General features: G+C 37.9%; 1 protein-coding gene and 2 long non-coding RNA genes across 7 annotated transcripts in view; 1 reads left to right on the top strand and 2 right to left on the bottom strand.

Annotated features, from left to right (window-relative positions):
- The window catches only part of LOC110041528 (uncharacterized), a 33,428-nt gene extending 15,252 nt beyond the window's left edge, over positions 1 to 18,176 (bottom strand). Inside the window, exons 1-8 of one of the 4 annotated variants that reach the window (XM_089294313.1) lie at positions 18,028 to 18,176; positions 15,930 to 16,313; positions 7,336 to 7,596; positions 4,160 to 4,402; positions 2,340 to 2,437; positions 2,129 to 2,187; positions 1,112 to 1,302; positions 33 to 149 (exon numbers count right to left, since the gene is read on the bottom strand). In XM_089294313.1, the coding sequence (XP_089150439.1) occupies positions 33 to 149; positions 1,112 to 1,302; positions 2,129 to 2,187; positions 2,340 to 2,437; positions 4,160 to 4,402; positions 7,336 to 7,596; positions 15,930 to 16,313; positions 18,028 to 18,121 (1,447 nt within the window). In that variant the 5' untranslated portion in view covers positions 18,122 to 18,176. Of the gene's footprint in view, positions 1 to 32; positions 150 to 1,111; positions 1,303 to 2,128; positions 2,188 to 2,339; positions 2,438 to 4,159; positions 4,403 to 7,335; positions 7,597 to 10,839; positions 11,318 to 15,929; positions 16,314 to 17,358; positions 17,556 to 18,027 lie in introns of those variants that run through there. The other 3 variants (XM_089294311.1, XM_089294312.1, XM_089294314.1) reach the window with 3 other exon arrangements.
- Positions 18,177 to 18,215: 39 nt separating this feature from the next.
- Positions 18,216 to 20,880, top strand: LOC149109538 (uncharacterized). The gene is made up of 2 exons (XR_016208681.1): positions 18,216 to 18,525; positions 19,257 to 20,880. It is a non-coding gene; the product is annotated as an uncharacterized LOC149109538 (long non-coding RNA).
- Positions 20,730 to 27,164, bottom strand: LOC149109537 (uncharacterized). 2 transcript variants are annotated; one of them, XR_016208672.1, is made up of 4 exons: positions 26,077 to 27,164; positions 22,738 to 22,956; positions 21,584 to 21,636; positions 20,730 to 20,909 (listed from the first exon to the last, which is right to left on the bottom strand). It is a non-coding gene; the product is annotated as an uncharacterized LOC149109537 (long non-coding RNA). The 2 variants fall into 2 exon arrangements; XR_016208671.1 differs by having other exon boundaries at positions 26,106 to 27,164.
- Positions 27,165 to 27,362: the final 198 nt, after the last annotated feature.

The raw sequence follows: 27,362 nt of genomic DNA, 5'->3' as shown, positions 1-27,362 counted from the left end.
GTAATAAAGTGGCTATAAGGTAAAACACTCACCCTTAGGGTCCCTCTTTTTACACTTCCTTTTTCTGTACACATACCAAGCTACAACTCCAGCAACAACCAGTGCAACACCTACCCCCACGACGACACCAACAATAATCCACGTCGTATCTGCAAAATGCAACATTGATCAACATTCAGTTTACGTCATAGTGGTTTTAACTTGGTCACCCATTGACCTTTTTCTTCTCAAACCTACTCCTCTTATTTACGAGATGTAAATTTGTTATCCACGATAAAGTTGATTTCTAATGAGTTGCACACATAGCCATTAAGAAGTCACCTCACAATAGTAATTCTACAAGAGAAAAATCAATTAACTAATAATGGAAGTTACAGCTGCCTTTGCTGTAAAATTTAGAAACTAATGGGGAAACCAAGAGGCCAGATGTTTACCACACTAGACAAAAGATTACCCAGCGTTCTAGAGTTTTAGCCTGGCCTGAGGTTTAAATCTTATGTCTTTGGGCAGTGCCCTTAACATCTACATCAAGGCTCTGACAATTAATCTCAAGCAGTCAGGTTAGTTTTAAATTTGTCATGTTTTACTTAGTTAATGTTTGGGAAAAAATAGAGTTGAGCACTTATGATGCACCACAAGCCTCAAGTAAGTAAGTGTTAGTTTATAATGTTTTATTAGGCATCTAAGAGGCCTGTGTCACTATAACATGTATGTATGGCTTTGATTGACGCTGGAAGGTACCTTGGAAGGTTTTAACCAATAGAAATCGCACGACTCAGTGCCACGCAAGAATGTTCCCCGCTGAAGGAATTCTTGAAATTTGGCCTGTTAGTCCATAGTTAAAAGAGGAGAATGGTCCCCCCTATTAACTATGGTCTGTCCAAAAATCAAATCGCTGCACATGCCCAGCACAAGAGTGCAATGAACACTTAACGACAAAATAACATACAATATGAAATCTTGATCCCTCCATTTAATCTAGCAATACATGGATGCAAAAGATCTTTTGCTATCTTGTCTAACCAACTCAAAACATTTGGATTTTTATAGTTTTTTGAAGAAGACACCAGTCCACCCAATACAAAATCAAAATGTACAATGGACTACTTACTGTCAGATGAGCTTTTAGGTGTTGTGGCCGTGGTGGATGTTATGCCAATGTCTCGTGAGCCTGTTATGGAACTCACATCAAATTTTCCAAACCTTCTATTCTCGTTAGCATTTTGAAGTATAGAAAGAACCTTGCTTTCTCTTACAGTGGAATTGAACTTCAGGGCCAGATCAACGATCACACTTCCACACCTTGGAAGAAAAACAGCGACACACTCAAGTTCAAACTAAAATGATGACCAAAATGAACAGAGGCTTCTTTCACTTTACAAACTCTCAGATCATGGACAAAACTCAGACTAACCTAAGCATTTGAACAAAAATTAATGATGTGGGGCAAATTTCTATTGACATTGAGCATGTGTAATCGTTAGAGCTTGTTTTGTGTTTGATGTTCCAGTTGCTACACCGAATAAGTTCGTTACCCGTTAGATTTTTTCCTTTGTCTCTCTGTACAGTGAGTAACAAGAGAGGATGAGCTTATGGAGAATGCACTGTTCGATGAAACAGTCAAAACCGGTTACATCAAATCACAGCAAGGGAAGAATATTTTGTGTGTATGAGTAATCGTTCATTAAACCCAACCAAAACCTATACGCATTTGTTTAACACTCTTCAAAACATTAAGATTTCTCTATCCCTCCGTTTGTTGTTTGCAGTCTGTTTCCCCGTAATCACTTCCTGGTAAAATGAAAATCGCTGTTTGCATCCCGTTTGCATGTATCCGGCTGGTTGGTTGGTCAGCTTCTTGTTTTTTCTCTGCTGTAGCATTTCCTGATCAATTCTTCAAGGTTAAGACAGATTAAGTACATGTAGGTATGTTATTCTCATCCTGAATAGCAAATCTCGTCTGGAGAAAACAGCCAGAATTACATGCACTGGCCTAACACATCTTAAGAGTGCCGAAAAATGGTCCAAAGGTTTTCTGCCCAGGATTTAATTCAGTTGAAAAGACAAAGCTACGGAAATTTGTGAAGTTCAAGTATGTAATCAATCTGAGACTGTGTTCATACAGTACCTGATATTTTTCTGTTCCAGACTTTCATATCCCAGTGTACCAGTAAAGATCTCCTCGATCTGAAAATCAACATTTTAAATGTTGAACTTCTTTTTATCACTAAGCACTTTAAAATACATTTTTAAATGAGGTAATTCAATGAACACATTCACTGGTAACAGGTAATGATAAGGTTGTACATACATGTGCCCTACATAAACAAGTTAGTTACCGTTTTGCTGAGTTCCTCCCATAGTTGATTGTATTCCCCATCAGTGCACTCTTCACTCGTGATATCCAGGGTCACGTTAATTACATCACTTGCTATGACTAATAATCAAACATGAATTCAGTTAGCAAGGGAAAAATAATTGTACCTTTCATATACAAATGAATACATGTAAACAATTTCATACCCTCAAACCAGTACTTGAAACAATTTTAGTTGTCTTTGTTGATTTCCCATCAAGTCATATACTTAGACTATTTTCCAAATTCCGCGCATGGTAGTCACACAATTAGGCTGCACTGCACTCCCTCCAAGACAGGATGTCATGTGGTGATGTGAGACAAAGAACTTGAATGTGGCTTCTTTCAAAGGTTATTACATGAGCAATTTAATGGCTTTAATGTGGCGGATGATTGAAGAGGCTCGAAGAACGAAATATATATCGAACCGTTTCTACAACCAATTGTCACAGCTTTCATAGCATCGTTTCAAATTTTGTTTTTAAATTGCATCTAACGTGTATAAAGGACATGAGGTCTCGTTTTTCTCAAAAGGCCTCAAATTCCTTAGATTGATTGTCTGAAGTGGAAGGATTTGAAACGTAATTTGTCTTCATTTGTCAATCCATGTAGTATCTCTAATAAACCTCCTATTAAATAGAGACAACAATTTTAACTTCGATAATCTAAGATTGTAATCATCATCAGACTTAGTAATCCATCTGGTGGCTCTTCGCTGAACAGACTCTAATTTATCAATGTTACGTTTTGTATGAGGGTTCCAAGTTTCGCATGAATATTCAGACATTAACAACCTCAGTGGAAATCGATTCTGTAGCACTACAACCAGACTATGCATTGTCAATGCAAGATGATATATTTATTTTTAGGGGCAGACCATTATAGTTTTGAGGGGAGCGGGGTTGAGTAATTTTCTGGGGCATGTAATTTCTTTCTCACCAGTAGGTTATGCATGATTTTTTGGTGGGCAATACCTTGTGCAAGAAATTTTTATAACATTAAAAATCAAAATAATGATAGTAGAGAAGAGTTGCTTGATTTTGCCCCTTGGCACAATTATTTTTTATTTCAGCAGTTTATACTGTGCAGGATTTTTTTTTTGGGGGGGGGGAGGGGGGGGAGGGGCAGAAATTGCCCACCTTACTCCAAAATATTAATGGTCTGATCCTTATATACAATTACACTCGGGAGATTAGTAATATGTGCATTACAGAAAATACTGCTGATGGAGTAGCTAGTCGCAGTGGTTGATTGTGGCATTTTAAATAAACAGCATTATGTAAGGAGAATGGTGTACTGGACTCAGGCACCTTCACTCAATTTCCTTTTTTGCCTCAACTGACCAAACCACTTGTATGAGGGGGAAGGCGATGGGAAACAAAACATTTTATGGGGATGGTCATGGTTCTTGTGTACCCCCATGAGACCAAAACATTCACAAACACCATGTCAATTATTGTAGGGAGTAAACATTCACTGTACTGACCAGGTAGCAAAATAAGGGTTAGAGAGCTGTTGGGGGGAACATGACAATACAAGTGGGCTACCTAGCATGACTATACATGTACATGTACTTGCAATAGACAAAATTCCCTGCAGCAACTACTGATGTACATGTAATGTAATGGCTTATCAAAAGAAAATGACAGTAATTAGAGAATGAACTAGTCATTACTTATATATTGTACATCTACTTAAAGGATTACAGCTGTCTGTGTTATAAAACATTTTAAAGAAAATTAATGATCAATACAAATGCAAATCCATTTGGCTACTACTAATCTGCCTTTACTTATTACTTACACAGACTGGTACTTGCTGTATCACTGCCGAGAAAATTCTCGACTCTACAGCTGTAGTCTATATCCTCAAGAACTTCAGGAATAATCAGTGTGCTCATATGACACGCACTTTGCTGTGGATCACATGGAGTCCAAGTATAAGTCGGCGTGGGATTTCCTTCTGCTGGACAGTCAAGAGACACTCTTTGTTGTGCTGCAACTTCATGTTCTCTTTTGTGTCTACTAGTAACAATCTTTGCTGGATCTGTAGATTTTACGTGGTGGGAAAAAAAGAAAAGTGCACTGTATTTATGACTCTGCATTGAGTTTATGAGAGTTCCAATTGACGCAAAATAGCCATCAGTATCCCGCCAAGGTCCTTTGGGTTAAATTATACATCAATAAGGGAATAAAATGACTTTATGAGGAAATAATGTATTGTTTATTTATGTCTACATGTATGTGGCATACAAAAATGCTCAGAACGGTGGACAGAATGGACAGAACGGTGAATTCCAGACCTTGGGACCTTGGTAAAGAATTGTAAAGAATTGTGAATTTTTTCAGATTAGTCCAGCAATGATGCACATGATAATTATTGGCTGTTCTGGTGCTATAGCCCTGAATTTGACTGTTTGTAAAAAAAAAAAGTTGAAAAACAATGGAGGCAACAACTTGTATGAAAATAGCAGTGCATGTTGGAAGTTGGAAAATGTGTTAATACACTCTTATAATAGAGGCATCTTGACTTTATTTTCAAGCCCAAGATAGTGGCTTCCATTGCCCTACATGGAGAAACAAACTATTTAAATACCAAACAATTTAGAAACAAACAATATTTCAATCTTTGTGCACATGGTTGAAGCTTTGAGACTTTTAAAGTAGCTTGAGTGGCGGTGATGGGGGACTAAGAAAAAAAAAAAATAGTGTAAAAAGGATTTTCATTTACTCAAGAAAGAGTTCCCAGCCTAAGGAATAGGATAGTATGGTTATATTCCCTTCAAAATGGTTTATTTGAAAACAGTGTATTTGGATATGGATTGTATATTTCCCACTTATAAATCGATGTAGCCAAAACGTTCAGATGTATTCTACATTGTTTTTGTATGTAAATCTAAGCTTGTCTGTTTCCATGTTGTTCACATAGTGACAATTAAAATTGCAAAAAAGAAATGAACATGTGGCACATTTATATGAGTTTTGCATTTCTACACTAGCCATGTAGAATGTAAGTTTAGTACTCTTTTTCTGTAGTCTCCAAATGAATGTAAAGTTTTGTGTCAAACTCATAGAAAATGTACACGTAGCTAAGAAAAATCTCCCAACTCTGACAGTTCTTAGGTGTAGCATCGGTATTTTCAATTATATCTCTGTCACTGAATTTTCAAAAACTAATTTACAATAGTTTTTGGCTTCTTACAGGTAGCAACTGTTCAAAGCAAGTGTGCCTGAGCTCATCATCAAGTCAGTCCAATCAAGATACAAGCGTAGCAATGTCCTACTAAGCATCGTAGTATTGTACATGAAACAGCCAAAGATGAACATTACAAGTAAAGAACAAGTCACCTCAGTAGGCTGTTTGCACCTTCGCGACAATGTTGTGCTTTCTTTAGATGGCAAATAAAGAGCTTTAGCTACACAATTAGGGCTTAGAACTTCAATTTAATGGGCATTTGTGGCTGGTATTGATGACATTTGGCTAGAATTGTTATGTGGGCAGTGTTGTAGTTTGGAGAGGGTACTTCACTGCTCCATCAATTTCAAATACATACATGTATACCTGGGATGTCACAAACATTCCACATTTTGCTTAGTCAGATTTATAGCCTATGCTGTAGTCGGCTTGAAATGTACAGATGAGCTCTTCACCTGGGTCTTGATAATTATGTTTATGTTTGTATTAACTTCAAGACTTCAAGACCCTTAATTAAATTAATGGTACGAAATCATGATTAAAAGATAAGACTGTGTGTGAATGATAATGACAAAATCACATGTGAATTTAGTCTTGCTAACCTGAAAATGCATGCAGAAGAGTTTTTTTCTCTTGTTTGAGCTATCAAAAGCTAGCTCTAGGAAAGCATTGTATCAAGACTATCTGTGACCTGAAATTTCCATGGTTAAGTTATTGTATATATGCACACTGAGAAATGTATCAGGGGTTTCAAAATGTTTTGAAGTAGGCATCTGCAGTTGGAAGAGTAAGGCAAGGCCCCTCATCCTAGGGGGTCTGGGGTCATGCCCTCCTTCCCCTAGAAAATTTTGAAATCTAAAATGTAGAAGCTAGGAAATGCCATTATAAAGGAATTGCCAGCTTAGGATTGTCATCTTAAATTGGCTAGAATCAAGTGATAAAATCATCACATCGGTTAAAGGTTTCAATTTTCACATTGTTTCATTGGCATGCAAATTTTCTATCTTTTTAAAATAAAAATTATTCTTTTTTATTATTAAATCACTTTCAAAAAGGCCAGGATAGTTTCATTTGAAATCCATGAAACAACACAGTCACGTTTCGAAAGAAAAATAGTTGTGCTCACGAGCTCAAATTGTTGCTAGTCATTAGCAGTATTATTTTAGATTCCAATGCTTATGCTAGTTAAATTCAAGACTTTCCATTTTGTCTTTTAATATCAGTATTTTGTGGGCCGTGATCTCCCGTCTTGTCTGTTAACAAAGTAATCATATGGTCGAATGAACCGAACTTATAAAAGTGATTACTTGTGTGTATTGGCTGAATTTGTCAGCTTATTGCGAGGCATGACGTTTTGAAGCCAAAAGAAAAAAGATTATTTTTTTTGCAATTGTTTCACTGCCATGATGTTAGAAGCAACATGGAAATGAAGTTAGCGCGGCCACTTATTTAAAACAGCAAGATGGCTACTAAAACACAATAATGCGAAGGGCACAAAATACAGCAAACGCTTTAAAATCTCTCTTTAACAAGCTTACTTCCTATTGTAATAAAAAAAAAAATTACTGTTGCAAAATTGAGCATGAAGTTACTCTGCTGTCTTGAAGATTTATTGATAAGATGCACTGCTGAGCTTGTTTGTTAGAAGCTGATTGCTATAGCCAGAGTAAGTGGAGATATACAATCAAGTAGGCGACAGAACTCCGGTAGTCACTGGCTTGTTTTGAAAATGCTGTTATATATCTACATGAATATTTACCAATGAAGTGCCTTCTTGTACTTACAAGTGACATTGACATAAAGTAAACGGCTCACTCGATTTCCAACTCCATTGTAAGCCGTGCAGCGGTATATCCCTGTGTCAGTTCTGCTGACGTTCTTAATAACCCAAGGGTTCCCAAAGAAACCTTCTCCACCATCATTACCATTTTCCATGGTCCAAGTAATGTTGGGATCAGGTTTACCACTTGCATTACAAAAGAAAGTTACATTTGATCCTTCACTGCTAGTCTGATTGCCACTATCACTGGTTATACTGGTTTCAACTGCAAAGAATGTAGCAAAGAGTCAACATATACATGTATCACAAATGTACTGATAGACATACAAGCTGGGGGTGGGGGGCAAGGGGGGCTACAGCCCCCCGCCCCCCCCAGCTGCAGAAATTATGTAATTTTTTCTGTCACAACGACACATTAGAAAATAATGCTATTGGTGTAATTTTCAAAACTTGTAAATATATAAAGTTTCTAGTTAGTTACTTTTTATGAATCACTGAGTGATAAGATGCCTGACCAGGAGTCTTCAGACTGTCAAGTGGTTTCTTCAGAGAGTTAGCACTTTATTAAAGTAGTATCGTGTAAAGTTTAAAATTTATATTTGCTGCTGATCTGAAGTATTGTTGGCGCACCAAAGATCCCACTGCATGGTAGTCACTTTCAGGCTCCGGAAAAAGAATGAACCCTTTGTTTTGCTTTTTAGGTTTCAAGGCTTGTAAGCTACTTTGTACAACTTTGGCCTTGCCAAAAAGGAGTAAGACTGAAATGACATGAGGGACCTTGAGTTTTCTGTTCGCTATAAAAGAAAAATCAAAGCGAATGAAGACCAAGACTTTTGTTCTTGCAGTGGCTCTGAAACGGCCCGGAGTTTGTAATGTCTTAACAAAGGGGTGTTTTAATTTTTATTATATTAAATTTTTCTTATGAGGTGTTCCTCTTTTATGTCCATGTTGTTCACCATCGTATTTATGCTGCTTCTGAATTCAAAGAAGGCCAGGCTTGCAGTGTACGCTGCAAGTCTCCTGTGGCCAAAACTAGACTAAGACGTCTTGCAATGCCTCATGTTGTCCTTTTAATGCCTCAAGTATATTGAGAAGCTCGTCTCCAATACATCAGAGTCCAGGTTCTGTAACATGTCCTAATGGTTCATCTTGAAACACAAATGTCTCTGTTGCTGATCTGCCGATTGCTGTACGAACACCATGAAAGGAAGAACTTTTTCTTTTAATAACTTTTAGATTTTACTAGATTGAGACTGTTGATACAAGTCATTGAGTAGGCAAGCTTTCAATACAACTATTTTTGGGATTATAGCAGTTTTCTTAGGCATGAGAACTGTAAAAGTTTTTGTTTTTCATGCAATCTGAGTGGGTTTGCATCCTGATTTCAACACTCACACATTAGAGCATTGCATAATTTTTTCGGGCAAGAAGGTCACAGCCCCACCAAGCCCGAAGGTGCCTGTATGCCTATGAATGCACTTGTGGCACTGTCTGTAGTAAAAGCTTATTAATTGAACATTTGTCTCCATTTAAGGTGGCTCAAAACAGTTTCCAACACTTAGATTTTAATGGGTCGGTTTAACCACTCTTTATCACTTGATGATACAATCATGGTATCACAAAACTGCCCAATCATTTGTGAACACGTTATCATTTTTGTGATGCAATAGGTTACCATAGCAACATTCTGACCTCGTAAAAACGCCATTAACTACAGCTTTAGGAGCTTACAATTCAAAGAGAGCGCAGTGAAATTTTTTTCATATTATCAACTTTTGATAAGCATACTATTAGATGCAACTTTTGGCAAAGTTTAAAAAAATTCTGATAGTAGGGTTCAGAGCCACCTTAAATTTTTGAAAATTAAGGGTGGCTCTGAACCCTACCTACAGAATTTTTTTTAAACTTTGCCAAAAGTTGTGTCGTATCATGATTAACAAAAGTAAAACAAATTAGACAAATGTTTATGGATATATGCAAAGGTTCACCATATCTATCATACAGATGGTTGAAAGCACTTCCTGAGCCAAAAAAGATGCTGAACTAAAGGGACCACTGAGGATTCATGGTCCTTAACAGTATGTGAATAATAAAATCTAGTTAAAAAGACACCAAAAATGGACAACTTTTGGTTCAAAAAAGATAAAAAAGATAAAACTTTATAAAAAATTTTGGTTTCTCCACCTTTGTCAGTTACAAAAAGAGTGCTCAAAACTTACAACTTAAATATGGTTTTTACAACTGGTTATAAATTACAAACAGGTAACATATCAGATGGAAAGAAAAAGAAAACAATAGGTGTACAAGAAAAGTAAATCAGCTGCGGCAAATTAGACTGAGGAGAATTATCAACTAGTGACAAAAGTTACATTGGTATAATAACAAATTCCACAAGAAGGGCCATTAAACAATAAGTTATAATAATAATTTCCCAACCAAGAACCTTTGAATGGCCCAGCCAGCATAATCAAAGTGGCTGTGAGCCACTGAACTTGGAAAATAAATTTTGAAAGGGTGTTAAGAGACATTGCTCATTAAGGAACTACTTCTGATGTGAGGGCAGTCTAATAGCTTTCGAACAAGCCCATAATGCCTTTTTCCATTCAGGAGTGTGTTGTGATATTTGCAAAATAAAACAGTTCAATGTTAAGAAACTGTTTGTTACTCAGGCCTGCCTACATGATTTACATTACATATATCTGTACACGTCTTACTAGTGCTGTAGTCAAAACCGCAAGATCATTTTGTTTCATCAAAAGTGATGTATGGACTCAGAGTAATGTCCAATGCTTGCCTATAGCCAGCTCTCAGTTGGCTTACGATTGTTAGATGCAAGCACGGATTTCATTCTTAGGTAAAATTCAATAAAACCGTTTTTCTAAATAATTATTTAATATTAATATTTTTAAATAGACTGAACTAGCTAGAAAGTTGACCAAAAAGTGAAGATTGGGATCAAGAGAAACAGTGCTTTTATACTGGGAGCGTAGCCACTGAAAAATTTACTCGTCTGATTTATCATGAATTATTTAGCACATACACCCTAATTATAAGTGAAGACATCCTAGGTAACAGTCTTTCAAATATGTAGATATATGCAGTTTTGCTGAGTTATCAATACATTGATGCTGCTACAGCAGCAGGGCATTACTTCAAAGTTCAGTAGGATAACACCAAAATTTAAGAATGAAAATTCAACAGGCTGAAGTCAGGACACAACATGAACTAGATTCACAGCTCATAAATCAAGTTTAAATAGCATGGATTTCTGCCAAGTGATAGTATGAGACAGAATGATCCATTTTAGTCAACTTTAACATAGTTTGTGTATTGTACATTGAAATTTTGTGTCCTTTATGGTGTTGAGTTCAAGTACTTACATTCACTTGTAGCCCTAATGTAAGGACTGAAGTTAACTCTCTTTCCATAAATGATTCGAGTCTATTTGTACAGTAGCTCGTGTCCAAAATGTAGTCGTTAAAAATTAGTAAATTGAGCTGTAAGTCACCTTGCAACTCCATTGAGTCCATTAAATGACACCATTTCTTAATAGATCCACCAATGAGAAACACTGTCATTGAAGCAATTCAGTTTGTGAGTAAATCGTGCCATCTCCACTTGAACAAACTCGACAACGTCACAAAACTCGGAACTCACTTGAGCCTGCTGTGCTAACTACCCAGCGCTTCAGTACATAGATATATGATTGATACTTTCACCTCACACAATCCAATGAACAAGTAGTACAGTGTGGTAAGTGCTGGCCTAGCCTGCGGGACTATGGGAGTTCGAATCCTAGAGATGACAATCGCAAAGAAGTTCTTGTGGTATTAACTTCTAATCGCAAAGAAGTTTTTGTGTCCTGCACAATCCAAGCGCAAGTGAACCGCAAGAAGCCACAAGAAGTTGTTGGCTTGCAGATGCAAAAAGAAGTTCTTATGCATGCATTATTTTTGGGCTGTACTGTAAAACAGAGTAGATGGCAGATGTTCGAAACCCGGGGGGGGGGGGGGGGGGGGGAGACTCCTATGTGAAAAGGTCCGGGATGCTTGTCATCTCAGGTACAAATCAAAGATTCTGGTCTCACTTAGGGTGTTGATGACAAAAAGTCACCATTTTCAGCTGTCAAAGTATCCTTTAGGATTCACTCAAAGAAATAATAATGACAGAAATGTTCTTATTTAATTTCTGTTTTTAGGCTTGATATCTGCTGGTCTCTGGATTACATTAGTCAGGTCTACAAGTGCGCGTGGGATCCTCTCTTAAACAGAAGCTAGTAATCGAACCCACTCCGTTTTCAGTGGTATCTTTTAGGGGTCTAATGAAGCTCAAGCAACACCCACATTAGTCTCCTTTAGAAGTTAAATTCAAATTTTCTGATGAGAATCCCCGACCTTTTCATATGGGAGTTACCGCCCCCGGTTTCTAAATGTCTAACAGGATGTGAAGGAGTACAGGAGTGATGGAGTGAAATCGTGCCACCACTACAAGTTGGAAAATAATATTTTCCAAGTAAAAAAATGGCTGATTTTGTGGAAATTTTCTGGGCTTATTTCGCTGGAAAGTGATCGGTTTTGCACTGATTTGACGAATGTTTTTAACTAAAAAAGACGGAAATTTTGCCAATTTTTTTGGGAAAATGATGACTGTTAGCCTATGCAATAACAACAGCATCAGAAACACTGACTACTTATAAGTGTTGCCTTTGTAAAACCAGCAACTTTACAGGAAAATTGGAGCAACTCATTTGGACTACTGTACGTGTTAGTATTTGTTTGACACAAGGTTGCTTTTAAGAGATCATCATTTGCTCTTTTAATACCAATATGCTCAAGAAATGCACCAATGGCAAAGCTTTTTACATTGTGGCCACAGTGAGTGCCCAGTTTTTCACAACATTAATCTAAGAATGCCTGGTAGTTTTGGAATGTTGTTTACTCATTGCAGTAACAAAGTTTCACAATAAATTTGCAAGTTTACGGCAAGGAAACAGCCCCAACAGCCCAGATAAGTTTCAAATATGTTGTACGACATGTATTTGGTATGATTTCTAGTAAATTTTGCGGTATTTTGCACGTTTTTGTGAATTTTGTGATATTTCATGGATTTACATGAAATTCGCAGCTCTGCAACTGTGTGAAATATCAGAAGCCCTGTTTCTGTAATGGAATGACTTGTGTTTACTAAAAATGTAATGAAAATGGAACTGTAAGTTTTTGGAGGGGATTAAGGTAAAGCTCACACCTGATACAGCCCAATATTTAACAAAAAAAACACTTGAGATCCAAACATAAACACATGACTAAACAAGCCTTGGAGCCCCAATGTGTCTGTTTAGTGTTGAGTTGTAGTACCTACATGTACAGCAAAATACAATGTGATTACTGTAAATCCTTGAATAAGCGCCCCCTTCGAATAAGTGCCCCACTTATCGGCCAACATTTAAAATAAGTGCCCCTCCTCTTCCCTACCATTTTGTGGACGAGTAATGAGACAATAATTCGTCATGCAGTATCAGATTTGTGCATTGTTTCAGTTTGTGAACGTGTCAAGTTTGGAAAAAAATTACACGTTCTAACAGTGCTGCAACATTAAGTTTAGGATCAGCTTTTTACATTGATAAACAGCTTATGTTGTTGTTTACACCTAAATGATGTGCTAAAATAATAATCATGTCAGGCCACGATTTGGGAAAAATTAAATAAGCCCCCCCCCCCCCCCCCACCCTGATTAAACACCCCCTTCAAGTATTAGCACCCCCATCTTCTTCTAAATTTGACATAAGCTCACAGGGCGCTAATTCGAGGATTTATGGTACTGTTTTCTTGACAAGTGGCACATTCCCTCTCGATAACAAGAGCTGCTGTTAGGCTTTTTTTGTGCCTATGTATACATGGCCTCAAGAGCAATACTGTGAAAATAAAAAACGTCTCTTAACTAGTGTCATCCGAAGTTCATTCACATGACTGAACAACAGCATCTGCTATTAACTAATAACTGTCAAAAACTGATTTCATGTTCCTTGTCTGACTACTGCTGTTTCAAAATAGCATACAATCCCAGCTACCTTAACAAAGCTTGTTGTGATGTCATAGGTTCCTGTACAAGCTCTGGCACGTTTGTGCTCAAGTCACAGTCTGTTCCAGCTAGACTAACTGCCACATTTGGCCAACAATGTAATGTTATAAAGTAAACTTTATATAAAATATTTTTGATAACGATAAAGATGATTGCTCGAATACTTTCCACTCGTAAAGTTTATGGCAGCATTGTCATAAATCTTTATCAATACTCTAAAAGGTACCGTAAAAGCTCCTGCTGTGGACCTTTTGAGGCTGAACACCCTAAGAGGTACCAAAACTGCTTTTTTAATCCCTAAAAGGTAAAATGACCTTTTAATATGGGAATCCCCCCCCCCCTCCCCGGGCATGTATATTCTCATGCTGATCCAAGAGTCCTAACATGTATCTGTGTACTTGACACTACATGCATGCTTTTATTTTAGAGACTGATGTCAAGGTAATTTCATTCAGAACAAAAATATTAATGGTGATACATGTAGAGTTGTTTCAACAGATGACCTATGACCAATTTTTTTTAACAACTTATTTCACATTAAATTAGAATTATGGCTTTAACTTTACTTTAATTAGTATAATTGCCCATAGCTCGCTTACTGGCAATGGTGGTCAGGAGGGTGCTCAGGTGACGGTATCCGGTCACTTCGCCCCATGGTCATTTCGTCCCCAGTCACTTCGCCCAATAATCGAAGTCACTTCACTCCACACAAAGTTACTTTGCTCCATACAGAAGTTACTTTGCTCCATGATATAATTAAAGTGTATATATGCTAAGCCTTATAACATAACATAAGTGCCCATTTATAAATACGATCTTGATGACATGTTTGTAATTGTTAGTTCCACTCGCCCTAATCTCTCTCTGTCCCCACGCCATGCCAATGTTGTTCATGCGCTCGTTGGTAATTTGCGCTGTTGATCGATGGTCGATCAAATTTCAAAAACTGTAACCCTGTAGAGTCTGAATTGCATGTAAAAGCCTTTCTGTTAAACATGTTCGTAGTTAAAGGACTTAAAAAGCGACCGAGATCTTGGAGTAGTTAAAGTGCGATTGAGTCTAAATATCTTTGTTTGGTTATGCGCGTTGTTTATAGCCTGCAAACAGGCTCCTGGCAAGGACAGAAAAAAAATTTCGGCTAGTGCAAAACAGAAGAATTTGGAAAGCGAAGTGATCGGGGTGGGGGCAGGGAGCCTGTATACTTTGTTTTTGTTGTGCCTATCTGCCCTTGATGATTAGCCTGTAACAAATCAGTCAATGAGGTTATTAGACCTGTCAAGAAGCTACATTTTCTGTAGTTGCAAACACTTCAAATCGGCCTAATCAAATAGCTGGGCCAGGCATCATAATATTGAGTGCAAGTAAGCAACATGTTCACAGAATATTTCAAACTTATCTTTGTCCCTCCAGAACCAACACTTAGAGAGCTTAAAACATATTTTCCAATGCTGAAATGAGCCTAAAGAAATTATAAGCACACGATAGAGGTGTCAAACTCTGCAAAGCGACAAGCAGTGAAAAGTCTGGAAACCATGCCTTTGACCTCTAAAAAAAACTTGCTAAAGCACCACCAAACGGCTCCACTCCACTACATGTAGCTTCTACTTAAAATTCCTCCTCATAACAGAGCGTAAAGTACCCTTCAAAATCACTTGTGAAACAACGAGAGGTTGAGAGACCGAAACTTAAAAGAGAATGGCAAACGCACTATTGTCATGAACCATAGGAGTCGTGTAATTTTACAAACATCTGTCAAATATTCATCTCAAAGATGTCAACAATCAGCGATTTAACCAATCATATCATAATACCAGCAGCTGGTATCATAGAATGGCGGCATCAATAGAATGTCTACAGGCTCCCTCGCTTTGTTCGGGCTCACTGGGAGCCTGTTTGCAGGCTACATTGTTTAGTATTCACTTGTAGCACTTACATAGCAACAAAGTCAAACAAAGTCTGTTGGTCAATCGATGGCCTCGATGGCATGTGAAAAACTTGCACCTTCACCCTGTAAAGTTTCAGTTGTCAGCCAGCGCCCACGACCACCCGCAGACCCTGGAGCAGCAGTGTCTGCCGCCATAACAGCAACAGTTGTCATGGCAAGTTTTCAACCAATCACACACGGTAAAAGTAAGACGACATTTACCGAATGTCGTCTCTCTCAAGTAAGCAAAACTATTGGGCCGATAACGATAAGAATTAACAAGGAAAGTAATTGAATGAAATGATATTTAGTGTTACCAAGCATAAGCGAATGCGACTGGAAGCTGCATTAGTTAATAGTCTGAACTGACATAAGTTCAAAATCAGCCCAACTCCAACATCAAAATGAAAAGTTCACGACAAATTTCACTGATTTCTTTCACGGAGTGAAGTAACTTCTGTATGGAGTGAAGTAACTTTTGTATGGAACAAAGTGACTTTGATTATGGGGCAAAGTGACTGGGGGCGAAATGACCGTGGGGCGAAGTGACCATAATTCCAGGTGACACATTTTATTTATTTTACTCATTGACTCACCTGTTACAATGACTCGTATTCTGTAACTCCATTGGTTTGAATCCGTTGTAAGCTTGCACTCATAAACCTCGTCTTCTGTCTCAGCGACTTTGTTTATTATCAAGGTGGCTTGTTCACTTCCATTGATATCAAAACGTGTTGGGTACTCATTTTTGTTAAATACTAGCGTATTACCACCAGATATCGTTCCAATGTCATCGAAGCTGCCATCATTCAATCTTACAGAAAATGTAGTTAATGTCAGTGAACCAGCTGACAGAATGTAGCTCCACCTCAGAGGCACCTGAGTACTTCCATTTAGCACTGGCTTATCAACTGTCCTAATGTCATTTGGATCTGTCTGAGTCCACTGAGGAGGAGGTGCTATCCATGTTACTAAAGGCGCTGAAACACAACATCCAACATTCCAGTTTTTGTGACACAAACTAGAAATAATAACTTGCTTAATGGTGTCTACATAAGCTTATCAAATTGTTACGACTGCCAAATTACAAAACTGGTCAACGAATAATGGTAGCTGCCAGTTTCGCCCCATGGCGAGTTTGCCCCCACCGAGTTCGCCCCCACATCGACTCAACTTGATCGAGTTTGCCCCCAACCAGATCAAGTCGTATATAGAGATTATTTGTCGTTCTTTTATCCACTGCCTTTTTAGATTACTGGTGGCAAGGAAACTTCGCTTGGTGGCGAGATGAGCGGTAACCGTTTCACCTCCTTGCTATGCACACGCCAGCTGCAACAAGCGAACAATCATCATCTAAGCCTGTCAAACATACATGGGCTGAAATGGTTCTTCGAAAACCTGTAAGAGGCTGTCTCTATAGGAACCGACCACTGATTTTACTTCGAAAATTCGATGTTTCTCATAAGCTGGGATTTCGAAGCCCTTACCTAGTCAATCACTAAAATGAGTTTTATTTGATTAAAAATTCTAATTGAAGTTTTCTAGGATTGATTGAAGTTCGGTCCGCTCGACACAAGTTTCATGCCTGCCGAAACTGGAAAAATAGCACATATTGCCGGCGCTCTAAAAAAAATAATATTCGCTCAAAAGTCCCAATTCTTTTTCTCAACTATAGATATATCATAGCAGGTTTGTTTAGCCATGTTGCAATTATAATTCAATGTTGTTCCTTCAACGGTTAAAAGAAGATTTTCTATCCGTTCAATCGAGATTTGAACCAAGCGCGAAAATAGCTCTACTTTGAAGGCACGTTTTAAAAATGTGGCACCTGTTTGAAACTGCCGAACTACATGAATAGAAAGTATAAATGGCCCTTACTTTAAAACAATAATAAAATTTGTCTGCCCACTGGGTTTTCAAAACTAACGACCGCTTAAAATTTAGGAAATTTTGAAAATATTCCAGTGAGTAACTAACACACTCGCCTCCGTAAAGTGCCCCGATAAATTCACGTAAATCTCTTACCTGGCTTCAAGATTAAAGATCTGGTCCTTTGCAGCGATCCTTGAAACCTAGGTAGCATTAAAACTGCTAGCTTTTCCTTCCAGCTGTAGGTTTGTATATAAAGTACATTCAATACTTTCCTCATCTGTGTCGAGCGTGACCATGACATACTTCGATGTTCTTTGTATTACTGACCATTGTTTTCATCGAAACCGGTTTAATCACGGTGATCCGGGGAGCCAAGGAGCCAAGGAAGGATTGATAAATGCCACGGCCATTTTGTGTTTACAACACGTGTTTTAGTTCCCAATCTTCCCGGATCAAAGGACCAAATCTTTAATCTTGAAGCCAGGTAAGAGATTTTAAGGGCCATTTATACTTTCTATTCATGTAGTTCGGCAGTTTCAAACAGGTGCCACATTTTTCCAGTTTCGGCAGGCATGAAACTTGTGTCGAGCGGACCGAACTTCAATCAATCCTAGAAAACTTCAATTGGAATTTTTAATCAAATAAAACTCATTTTCGTGATTGACTAGGTAAGGGCTTCGAAATCCCAGCTTATGAGAAAAATCGAATTATCGAAGTAAAATCACGTAAACGAGAACTTTAAAACTTGCGAATAATCACCTTTCGAATGCAGTTCTGCACGTACGGAACTAGAAGTAAGCTTAAATTGCATAAACAACTCACCAACAAGCTGGAAATTTGCAACCAGAAGAAATGGAACAATACATCCAAAAGACCCAGGTTTTTCAATTTTTCGATCACTTCTCAATTTAGCCATCTCAGTAAGTACAAGGCGGGGGCGCGGGCGGGGAGAACACTGTGACGCCTTACACTGTTTTGTGTCTCTGTTGTCTCTGTGTCTGGATCATCCAACAAAAGTGACGTCACATCCGGTAAACAATCGGGTTAAGCGACAAAATAAAATTTGACTGCGACATAATCATTCTCCCTGTAAGTAAAACAGCAATATTTCGCAATCGGCCGGATATTTCTAACGTTTTATTTGGCCAAGATAAACAAAATTTTATCTTCTTCCTCGCCATATCGTTTGTTTGAGGAAGGGAACAATTATTTATTCAAAAAGACGCTGTTGTGAAGGCGTGTGTTTTTACGAAATGTCGTCGTTTCTTCTTCGCTGAATTCCACAGGAGTCATCGTTTGCGTGGAAATAATGAATTCTAGGTAAGTTGCACTCAATTCAAATATCCTATTCTCTTAGGTAGGCATTACACTGAGAGAAAAGCGCAATGTCAGTTTTCTACCCGTGGGAGAACCTATTTAACTGAAGCCCATTTTTTTCAAATTTACCATTGACAAACACTTGAGGGTAATGGAGAGCTGTTAATCGTATCACATTGTAAGACCCACACACATAACGGGGCGCAACTTTCTTGCCGATCGACACTAACTCAAATTCTTGTTCTTGCTTGTGACTCAAACTGGTATCTTAAATTTTCCCTTGGTAGTCCCTTAATAATGGTAAACGCTTCCTTTAACACGTACACAAGCAGGCCGTGAACCCCTTACATATAAACAAGAGGGTATTTTTATGGGCAATTCAGTAATCTGGGAATCTCGTGTTTTTTTGTTTTTTTTTTTCAGTTATAATGTAATTTATTTTTCTGTTTCAACAGTGTCAAATGTCAGCGACACTATAAAGTTTCAATCCACCCCCCTCCCCAATCCTATGAGGTCAAGCATGCACCTTTAATTTCTTCGATTCCTTTCATTTGCCTTGTTTACAGCCCAAGTTCCCTATCTTTTAATCCCTAACTATCATATGTATTTGCAACTTATTTTGAAAGGTTACTTAGACGTTTTGCCCTATTTTCAGTCTGCTTTCTCTATATAATAGACATTTCAGTGCCAGGGAATGAGAGAACACTAGCAATTCTGACAACTCTCTCTTATAGAGTTCAATTATTTTAATTCATCACTCTTCAATATGCAATCTCAAGCCCCGACACCCATCCATATAAGGAAGTCTGGGAACAGGCATAGCAACAATGACACTGCCAGGCTGGAGAATTTTACAAGCTAATGAAGTTATGTCTGACAATGATGAGTGACCATGGTGCGGTGGAACTGAACAACCAGAATTTGAGTGACATTGTTAGTGTTAGTGTTGTAAACGTGATTGCTAGCTAGTAACTAGAAGTTGACTGAGAGCAACAAGTTTGTACTCACAAACTGAAGAAGCTGCCTGATCAGACCAGTCTTAACGCCAGCTTCATCACTACTTATTAAGAGTTCCTGACTTGGGAGGACTCCCTGTAATGACATATTTGGGGAGGCTCTGCTCAAAAGTTTTCAGGCTCCAGGTATAACTATTAAAGGGTAAGGAATTTCTGACAAGTTCAATTTGGGTCTATGAAAGGGTAGGGAAATCTGTCTTTTAGGTGTATCCCTTTTTCTTGTTCTAAAATGTTGTTGATAATCTCTCATTTACTTTACTGTGCCAGAATGAGGGGATTCTGTTATATTGTTCAAAAAGACATTTTAGAACTTCTTTCTAAGCTGGGTTTAGAAAAGGGATGCAGTATTCTTAAATAGGCTTGTAAAGGGGTACCCTTTTACAATGAATTGCCTACAAAAGAGGCACCTCTTCTGTCAAAATGTTACTAATGTATGTGAACGGGTAAGGGGTTGGACCTTGAGATGGAGCTTCCCTATTTAAAACCATGTAGAATACCCCCTCCCTCCCCCTCCTTGTGTAGCAAGGATGTTGAATTTGTTTTGTGGAAAAAGGCAATTGAAAAACAAACAGTGCCAAGGGCTTGAGTGATTATCAATGTAAGTTCCCATTTGTATTTTGAATTAAAATGGGCATAACTACATCCACAACAGTATAAAATAATGACCATACTTTGCAGGTTCATAGGGAGACTCAAATTGATAATGAAAACATAACTTTTATTTTTGCCCCTTCCTTTGTACCTTGTGATATTTTTAGGGAAATTCTCAAAACGTCCCTGCCCAAAGAAAATAAAAAAATATAAATAAAAATCACTTTTTTATCTTGAAAATGATCTCTGAGATAAAAACATCCTTTTTATGGCTAGTTATTATCTTACAATCTGTTGTGAAGAAACTGCCTATACGAAAATATAAAGAAAATGAACAGAAAAAACAACAACAACAACAAACTTTTTCAGAGGAGTTCCTATATTCTTCAACTTACATGTAGGGTAGTAGAATTTGTTTTTACACTTCCACACTGAAGAAAACACCACAGAAATGAGAATTATTGTTATTGTGTCTGAGCTGCATATTTTTTAAATGGCAACATTTCCCATAAAATTTCTATATTATATTCTTGCCAGTACGACAGCACACCAAATATATTTTGGAGAGAGGAGTACTTATAAAATTAATACAAACTGGTGTAGTTTAATTTTCCATTTAATTTTTGTAAACCTCTTACAGAATGCAACTTTTGGTTAGGTTGCACTTCACTGTCAAGGAAGAAATCACACCAAGGTGGCTTTGTATCTTTATTATGATTTCCATTATCAGTAAAAAAAAATCACACTTGGACAGGTCTCTTGTGGATATTTGCTCACCACCTATAAAAAACAAGATACAATGTATAATTTTTACCTGTGCTGTAAATTTTTCAAATCAGTTTGTTTTCACTTTCAGAGTGGTTTTTAAAAAGGATCACAAGCACACCACCCACCCCTCAGTCCCTATTCCTGCCTTACAACAGTACAGCCAGGATCCCATATCAACCCCCCAACATAACTTACCAAAATACTCCTATACTACAATACAATCTTCTTTGTATTTTAAACAGACAGACCTAGATTCAAACATCAGATCTCTGACTTTTTGGTCCACTTCATCTCCACTAGGCCATGAAAGCAATCATTGCAAATTTCCTTATATTTGTTAGCCTGATTTATTGTTGCTCTCAGATTCCCCCTTAAATCCCCTTTGATAAAATTAAATTGGTTTAAAAAAAATTACTGGTTTAAACAAATTAAAGCAGAGGTAGAAATTTAGCTATAAAATTACTATAATTTTAGTATGAGGATTAATTGAAATATACCTATACTATTAATATCCATATGTGCTATTGTAAAGACAGTGCAACTACTTAAATTGACATTCATTGTCAGAGACAGAAACCTAAAAACATCTAAACACAGGTCAGTGAGGATATTGCCAGTTCGGCTTTTGCCAACAACCACTCTGCCTCAAAAATATAGAAGATAATAACAATAATAACAAAACCAACCTCTGTCAAGTCAATAACCACACCAAATTCCCCTCCAAATTCCTTTCGACACCCTAAAGTAAAATTTTGCCAACAGCATAAATTCAACTCAATGTCATTAAATTTTACCCCATGAGTCAGAATTTTCAGGTGTATCACATAGAATTCCACAAAAGATTTAAAATGCAGTTTACCTTTTGCAAATATGTGCATCAGTTACAAAGATATTCCAGTTTGAAAAATATAAATATGCAAATGAGTTGACTGATGTTGTCATACACTTAACCCAATATTACATAATGTTGGTAGGCTTATAGTTAGAACTACAGGAAACACACCTATGGCTATAAAAATTATATACAGCCTGTATTTTCCCATGGCAACTCACTCTTTTCCAGTCCCCTCTAACCTGATTTAACTAATTCAGTGATTTTCAGCTTGAAAAACGTTAAACAGGGCTGATGAGGTACCATTGGCAAATATCAAAATGGAAAGCCAAAGGTGGTCAGAAAAGCCTATATCAGGGAAGGCTGAAACCCAGTATGTTGCCATGGTAACAAAACTGTTATGCTCATATTATGGAGGACAACTGCAAATTTCATCATAATAGCACTTTAAGCACTGTCCCGAGGAGCCCATGGTCCCTTATATATGGACAATAGTTCAAAAGTTGTCTGGGGTGGATGATCTAAATGGTAGGTGGAAGACTCCCAGAATATTGAGAAGCGTTGCTAGAATGACTGTATAACTATCTCTTTGCAGGTACTCATTGGACACTAACACTACTAACGTGACTGAGTTTGGACAATATATATTTTGTTTTTTGGATACATGTATAAAGGAGAAGGTCACTCCAAAAAACATTTTGCATTTTATGTAGATGCTAATGAAAACCTTGCACTTAGGTTAGCAACTCACAGAAGTTTCAGCGTCTAAAGTGCAGGTTTTCCTTATGAAGTCCGCCTCCAAAGAAGCACCTAAGCCAAGTTTTCATGACATCATTCCATCCGAGAGATTTTGTCCTAATGGCTTCCCACAAGCTTTTGACTACCACTCTAGGTTATGGCTGCTCTTGAGACATATTAATTTGAGCTAAAAATGCTCTAAACTCCAAAATAATGGCATTGAAGATAGTGAAGAAGATAATCGATTGGAAAAAAATAGATTTTGCTGACCTTGTGATCACAGATGCCAAGTCAGTTGCAGGTTCTTCTCCTTCCCACCAATTTTGAGTTGGACAGAATGAAGTCAAATGAACACAGCCTGGCTGCCAAGACAGTTGCAAAATGGTGTCCTCCAAAGTCGCTTCTTAATTTCAAGACAAAGTTCTTTAAGGATAGCAGGCACTTCAGAGGCTGAACCTTTGGTGAGTGGAAAAGCTGTATATTCACTTGCTATAAGTGAAGACAAAAAAAGTAAGCTCTTTGGAGTGACCTTCTCCTTTTAACTGAAAACATGTGAGCTAAATGCAACCTGGGCCAGTTCAGTATGATTTATTACAAAATTTAAATCAGCCTCAAAAAAATTGTTAGCAACTGATATTACTTTGTGAAGGCTTCTGGAAGGGTTATACTTTAATAAAACACCTGGCAGCAAGTACTATTTTGGTTTACCAAAGGAAGACTCTTGTTACTGCTTATGGAAACTGTGTTTGATACAGTAGGTGTCAAAATATTATGGCTTTGATGACATGATAATGGAGATATCAGCCTTGGTAATTTCAGGGATGGGGGTAACCAATCTCCAAATAATAGAGTTATGGGACTTCACTATGAAAGTGATGCCTGATCTCCTAAAATGTACGATCCAGCATTTTGTTTTGTGGGTAATAGCTCAAATTCATTTTCACCTCTATGAGATACAAATATTCTAAAAACAACCAACACTGACAATTATAAATTACAGTGGAACTCTGTTAATCTGGTTGCCAATGGGCCACAAAAATCTGACCACGTTAACAGTGTGGTTAAAGGGGTTCTTTAAATAAGAAAATGACCGACTGACTGAGCTTTCGTTCAAGCCAGAATAAAGTGGCCGTAATAACATGGTGGCTATGTGAATGGGGTGGCCATAAGGCAGGGTTCCGCTGTAGTCATGAACATATAAGATGATCCTCTCAAACACCTACCCATAAAGATTTTGAAAAGTAGAGTTTGCATAATCAGTTGGACAACACGCAACTTGGGCCCAGAGCTGACTAGAGATATTCCATTTTATATCCACACCCCCTCCCCCCAGCCACACTCACTAAATAAGTCAATATTTACCACCTAACAGAAAAGATAAAAGTGCAGAAATAACTCTTTCATAGCCCTGTCTAAAGCTCATGTCAACAGAAGAAGAGGGAGTGTGGAAATAAAATAGAATGGCCTTAGGGCCCATTTATATAAGGGCCCATTTATATGGTCTTGGGTACCCAAGACAACCCTTCTCCTGAGTGCCCCTGGCCAAACTAACTTTTCACTTATTTCTTTGAAAATTCAACCAACCGTTTACATTTAGGATCATGAACCTGTCTTGCCCGCAAGACTACAGGGGTGGGTGAGTTGCCTAGCCTTGGCTCATGTCACGCCTTGGCACCCTGACAGGCAGGACAACTTTTCTTTATATAAACACTTTGGCTTGGCTAACCGGGACAACTCTTGGCATGGCGAGTGTCACGTGATACCAAGATTTAGAATTTTAAGCAGAAATATCAATTTACAAAGAAGAGAAAATTAACTCAGCAAAACCCACTGTGATTGAACGACTGAGGGAAACTCAAACAAATATTAAGAGGGATATTGCACATTTGATTATACAATAAGGGTTATGAATAGTCATGCAGGGCCAAATTCAGCTGAATGCATTGGGAAATTAATAGCAAACAATCACTTTAAGATCAAACCAAGCTAGAATTCTCAGCCCACCCACAATGGAGCAATCACAACTGACCTTTGTGAATTATATCAAATAATGAACAAAGGTCCCATTGCTACAGAGCTACATTGTATCCCCACCAGATTAACAGAAGATGAGGTGTTGTAAACAGATCTTTGGAAGAACTAAAAAAGCTGTGAAAACAATCACCAGCAGCCTGTGTTCCCACAGCATCTCTTGTTGAGTCAATTTGATATATAAAACATAACTTTAAAATCTCAAAATAGTCGAATTAACTAATAATGACTACAAGTATGGGAATGTAGATAAATTTGTATGATTGCACCTAAGTATGAAGTTTGATAAAGAAACAATGGTAAATCATGGTTTGAAGAAAATTTAATTACAATTCTACTTAACAATATTATTGGATTGCTAGCTTAAGATTCCCATCAGGTGATAGTACAGTTGATACAGCCTCAAACTATCACCTCAAAGAATAATTCTTGACCTTATAGTCCAATAATTATTGTCGAATAGAAACACAGATGTCCTCTATTTTATTATTAATAGGTAATAATTTACAGCTTAAAGCTAATTACAGGATAAAATTTGAATTCTGTCCAGCATTTATGAACTACTCATGGAGTGCGGCCAGCTTCCCAAATCCCTTACCCTATTTATGACCAAAATCTGCAATTCTCCCTACCCTATTTATGACCAGACCAAAAATTTGATAACCTATTTACCACATTGTAGCTCACACAGTCACCCTAAACATAATATTTTAAGGCCTTTTGTTTATGGTCTTGTTAATAATGATGAAAAAGTAGCTTCTTCTAAACAACATTACCCAATTCAAGACTAGAGTACAAAACCCGTATCCTATTTAAGGCCAAAATGGCCAAAACTGATACCCTAGTCATGACCAAAATGGCTGAAAACCATACCTTTTGGGGCCACACATACCCCTATAGCGCATATAAGGGAGTGACCCCCACCCTGGGTCACAGTGGAAGTGGGTACCTGTCAAAAGCAGGGATAAAAACATACCATCGAGGGCTAACCCTAAACAGGCCAACCCCACTCTTTTGGGACTGCCCAAAAAAGTTGATCCCCAGGCCAGCATCGCAGCTCAGACAATACAGAGGACTGGATAAAATTTGAATTCTGTCCAGCATTTATTAATGAACAACTTCCCAGTGCCCGGGGGGGGGGGGAGGGGTACTCCCTGAAAAATTTGGTGGGGGACTGCTTCACTTTGTTGATCTCTTCGGGGAAATCTGTAATCCCCAAAGCTCGCCTCTAACTCTCAACATTGCTTATATCTTACAGAGAAAAACCGTATTCAGCAAGAGATACGGAAATAGGATACTAAGCTTCAGTATACGATTCAGCATGTCTTTTCCACCACACGCACGTGGATACAGAACTTCAACTGTGTTCACTTTCAGAAAAAAACGGCTTCTGTTAAATATGTTCCAGTTGTACACAGTGCAAACTATGGCCAGCGATACTTCATCCAGGTTGTTGTTAACATTATAGGCTATTACACTTAGTGTTATCACCGAATCACGAACAATAAGAACCAAAAGTCGGAACAACACCAGTTTTGAATATGTGTAAAATCCGCCATTCGATGACAGAAGGCTCACCGTTATTTTCATTCCAAACAATACTAAACTGTTCTCTTTTGCCAACAGTTTTGCTTCAAAAGTCGAAGAAATGTGCCTGCAACGTATTTCTATCCTCAGTATGGAAGGACACGGACCTGACGGTTTGCAAATAGAAGAAAATCTTCCCCAATCGAAACGCCATTTTTTCGCTTTGTAAAACGAGGTGCGCGGCACCGTTTAAACCGGATGTGACGTCACTTTTTGTTGGATGATCCAGTACAAAAATTTCACGAGTCTTCTGCCCCGCCCCTGAGTAAAGGACGTGTTGCACGGAGAAATCTAAATAACATCTAGCGGGAGTCACGATTCACGTGAAAGTATTCAACCAATCATATGCCGTCTCAGCCAGAGTAAGGGGGAGCGGTACAGGCGGTGTTTGACACGGTTCACGTGACAGTATTTAAGAGTGCCTGCCCGTAAAAACCAGACGAATTCTTAATTTCGCGGCAAGGGTCGAAAATTCGATTTCGCTCATATTCTTATAGTAGATAGGCTAGGGCATGACGAAAACTACTGGATAGTTTTTTTGGCAAAATATCCTTTTATTTCAAAGAAATATGCAAATTACCAAATTCCGTTAAAATCGTCATTTAACGCACCATTTTATTAAGCTAGTTTGAGAGCATCGCATGCAAAACCACATCATTCTTCCGTCTTTAAAACACTCAAATATTTTTGTGCAATGTGTAAATGTGTACTGGGTTGATTTTAGGGAATGTGCCGTTGTCTTTTTGGGTGCAAAATAATTAGATTTCGAAGACATATATTCCATTCACTTAAAAGTACTTCGTGAATATAATTAATTTTCACCATGTGCGAAACCTTCAAATGGATCAAGCTTCTGGTGGTTGAATCGCAGAAGGATGGTCTACAGATTCCTGTAAAAATTTCTTTGGGCAAATGATTGTGAGCGACGCGAGAGCTTTTCAAAGTACGTTAAAAATGCAAATATTCGACCATCCGTCGTCAAATTTCAATTTACGGGTTAGACGTATATTTTAGCATGCGCCACATGACTTGACCTATGGTAAGTTGAAATAGACACAGAGCTGATAATTTCGAAATGTTCTGACCTTATTTGTTTTAAAAGGTAGGTCCAAAGCCGATTTGACGTGTTTCTAGTCGATCTCTGACCATTCGTCGCACATAAAGCAGAAGTTTGCTTTTGTTTACACAAGGTTAACGTCCGATGTACATCGCCTAGTGTCAATCTATTATTGGTCGAATGCTATGAATCCGTGACCATCTTTCTGCGCATGTGAACA

This window comes from Orbicella faveolata, unplaced genomic scaffold (assembly GCF_042242905.1).
Source record: "Orbicella faveolata isolate gen_17 unplaced genomic scaffold, um_ofav_v1 contig_25, whole genome shotgun sequence".
NCBI lineage: Eukaryota > Metazoa > Cnidaria > Anthozoa > Scleractinia > Merulinidae > Orbicella > Orbicella faveolata.
Note: the sequence above shows the minus strand (reverse complement) of the source record. Positions and strands in the feature narration are given on the sequence as shown.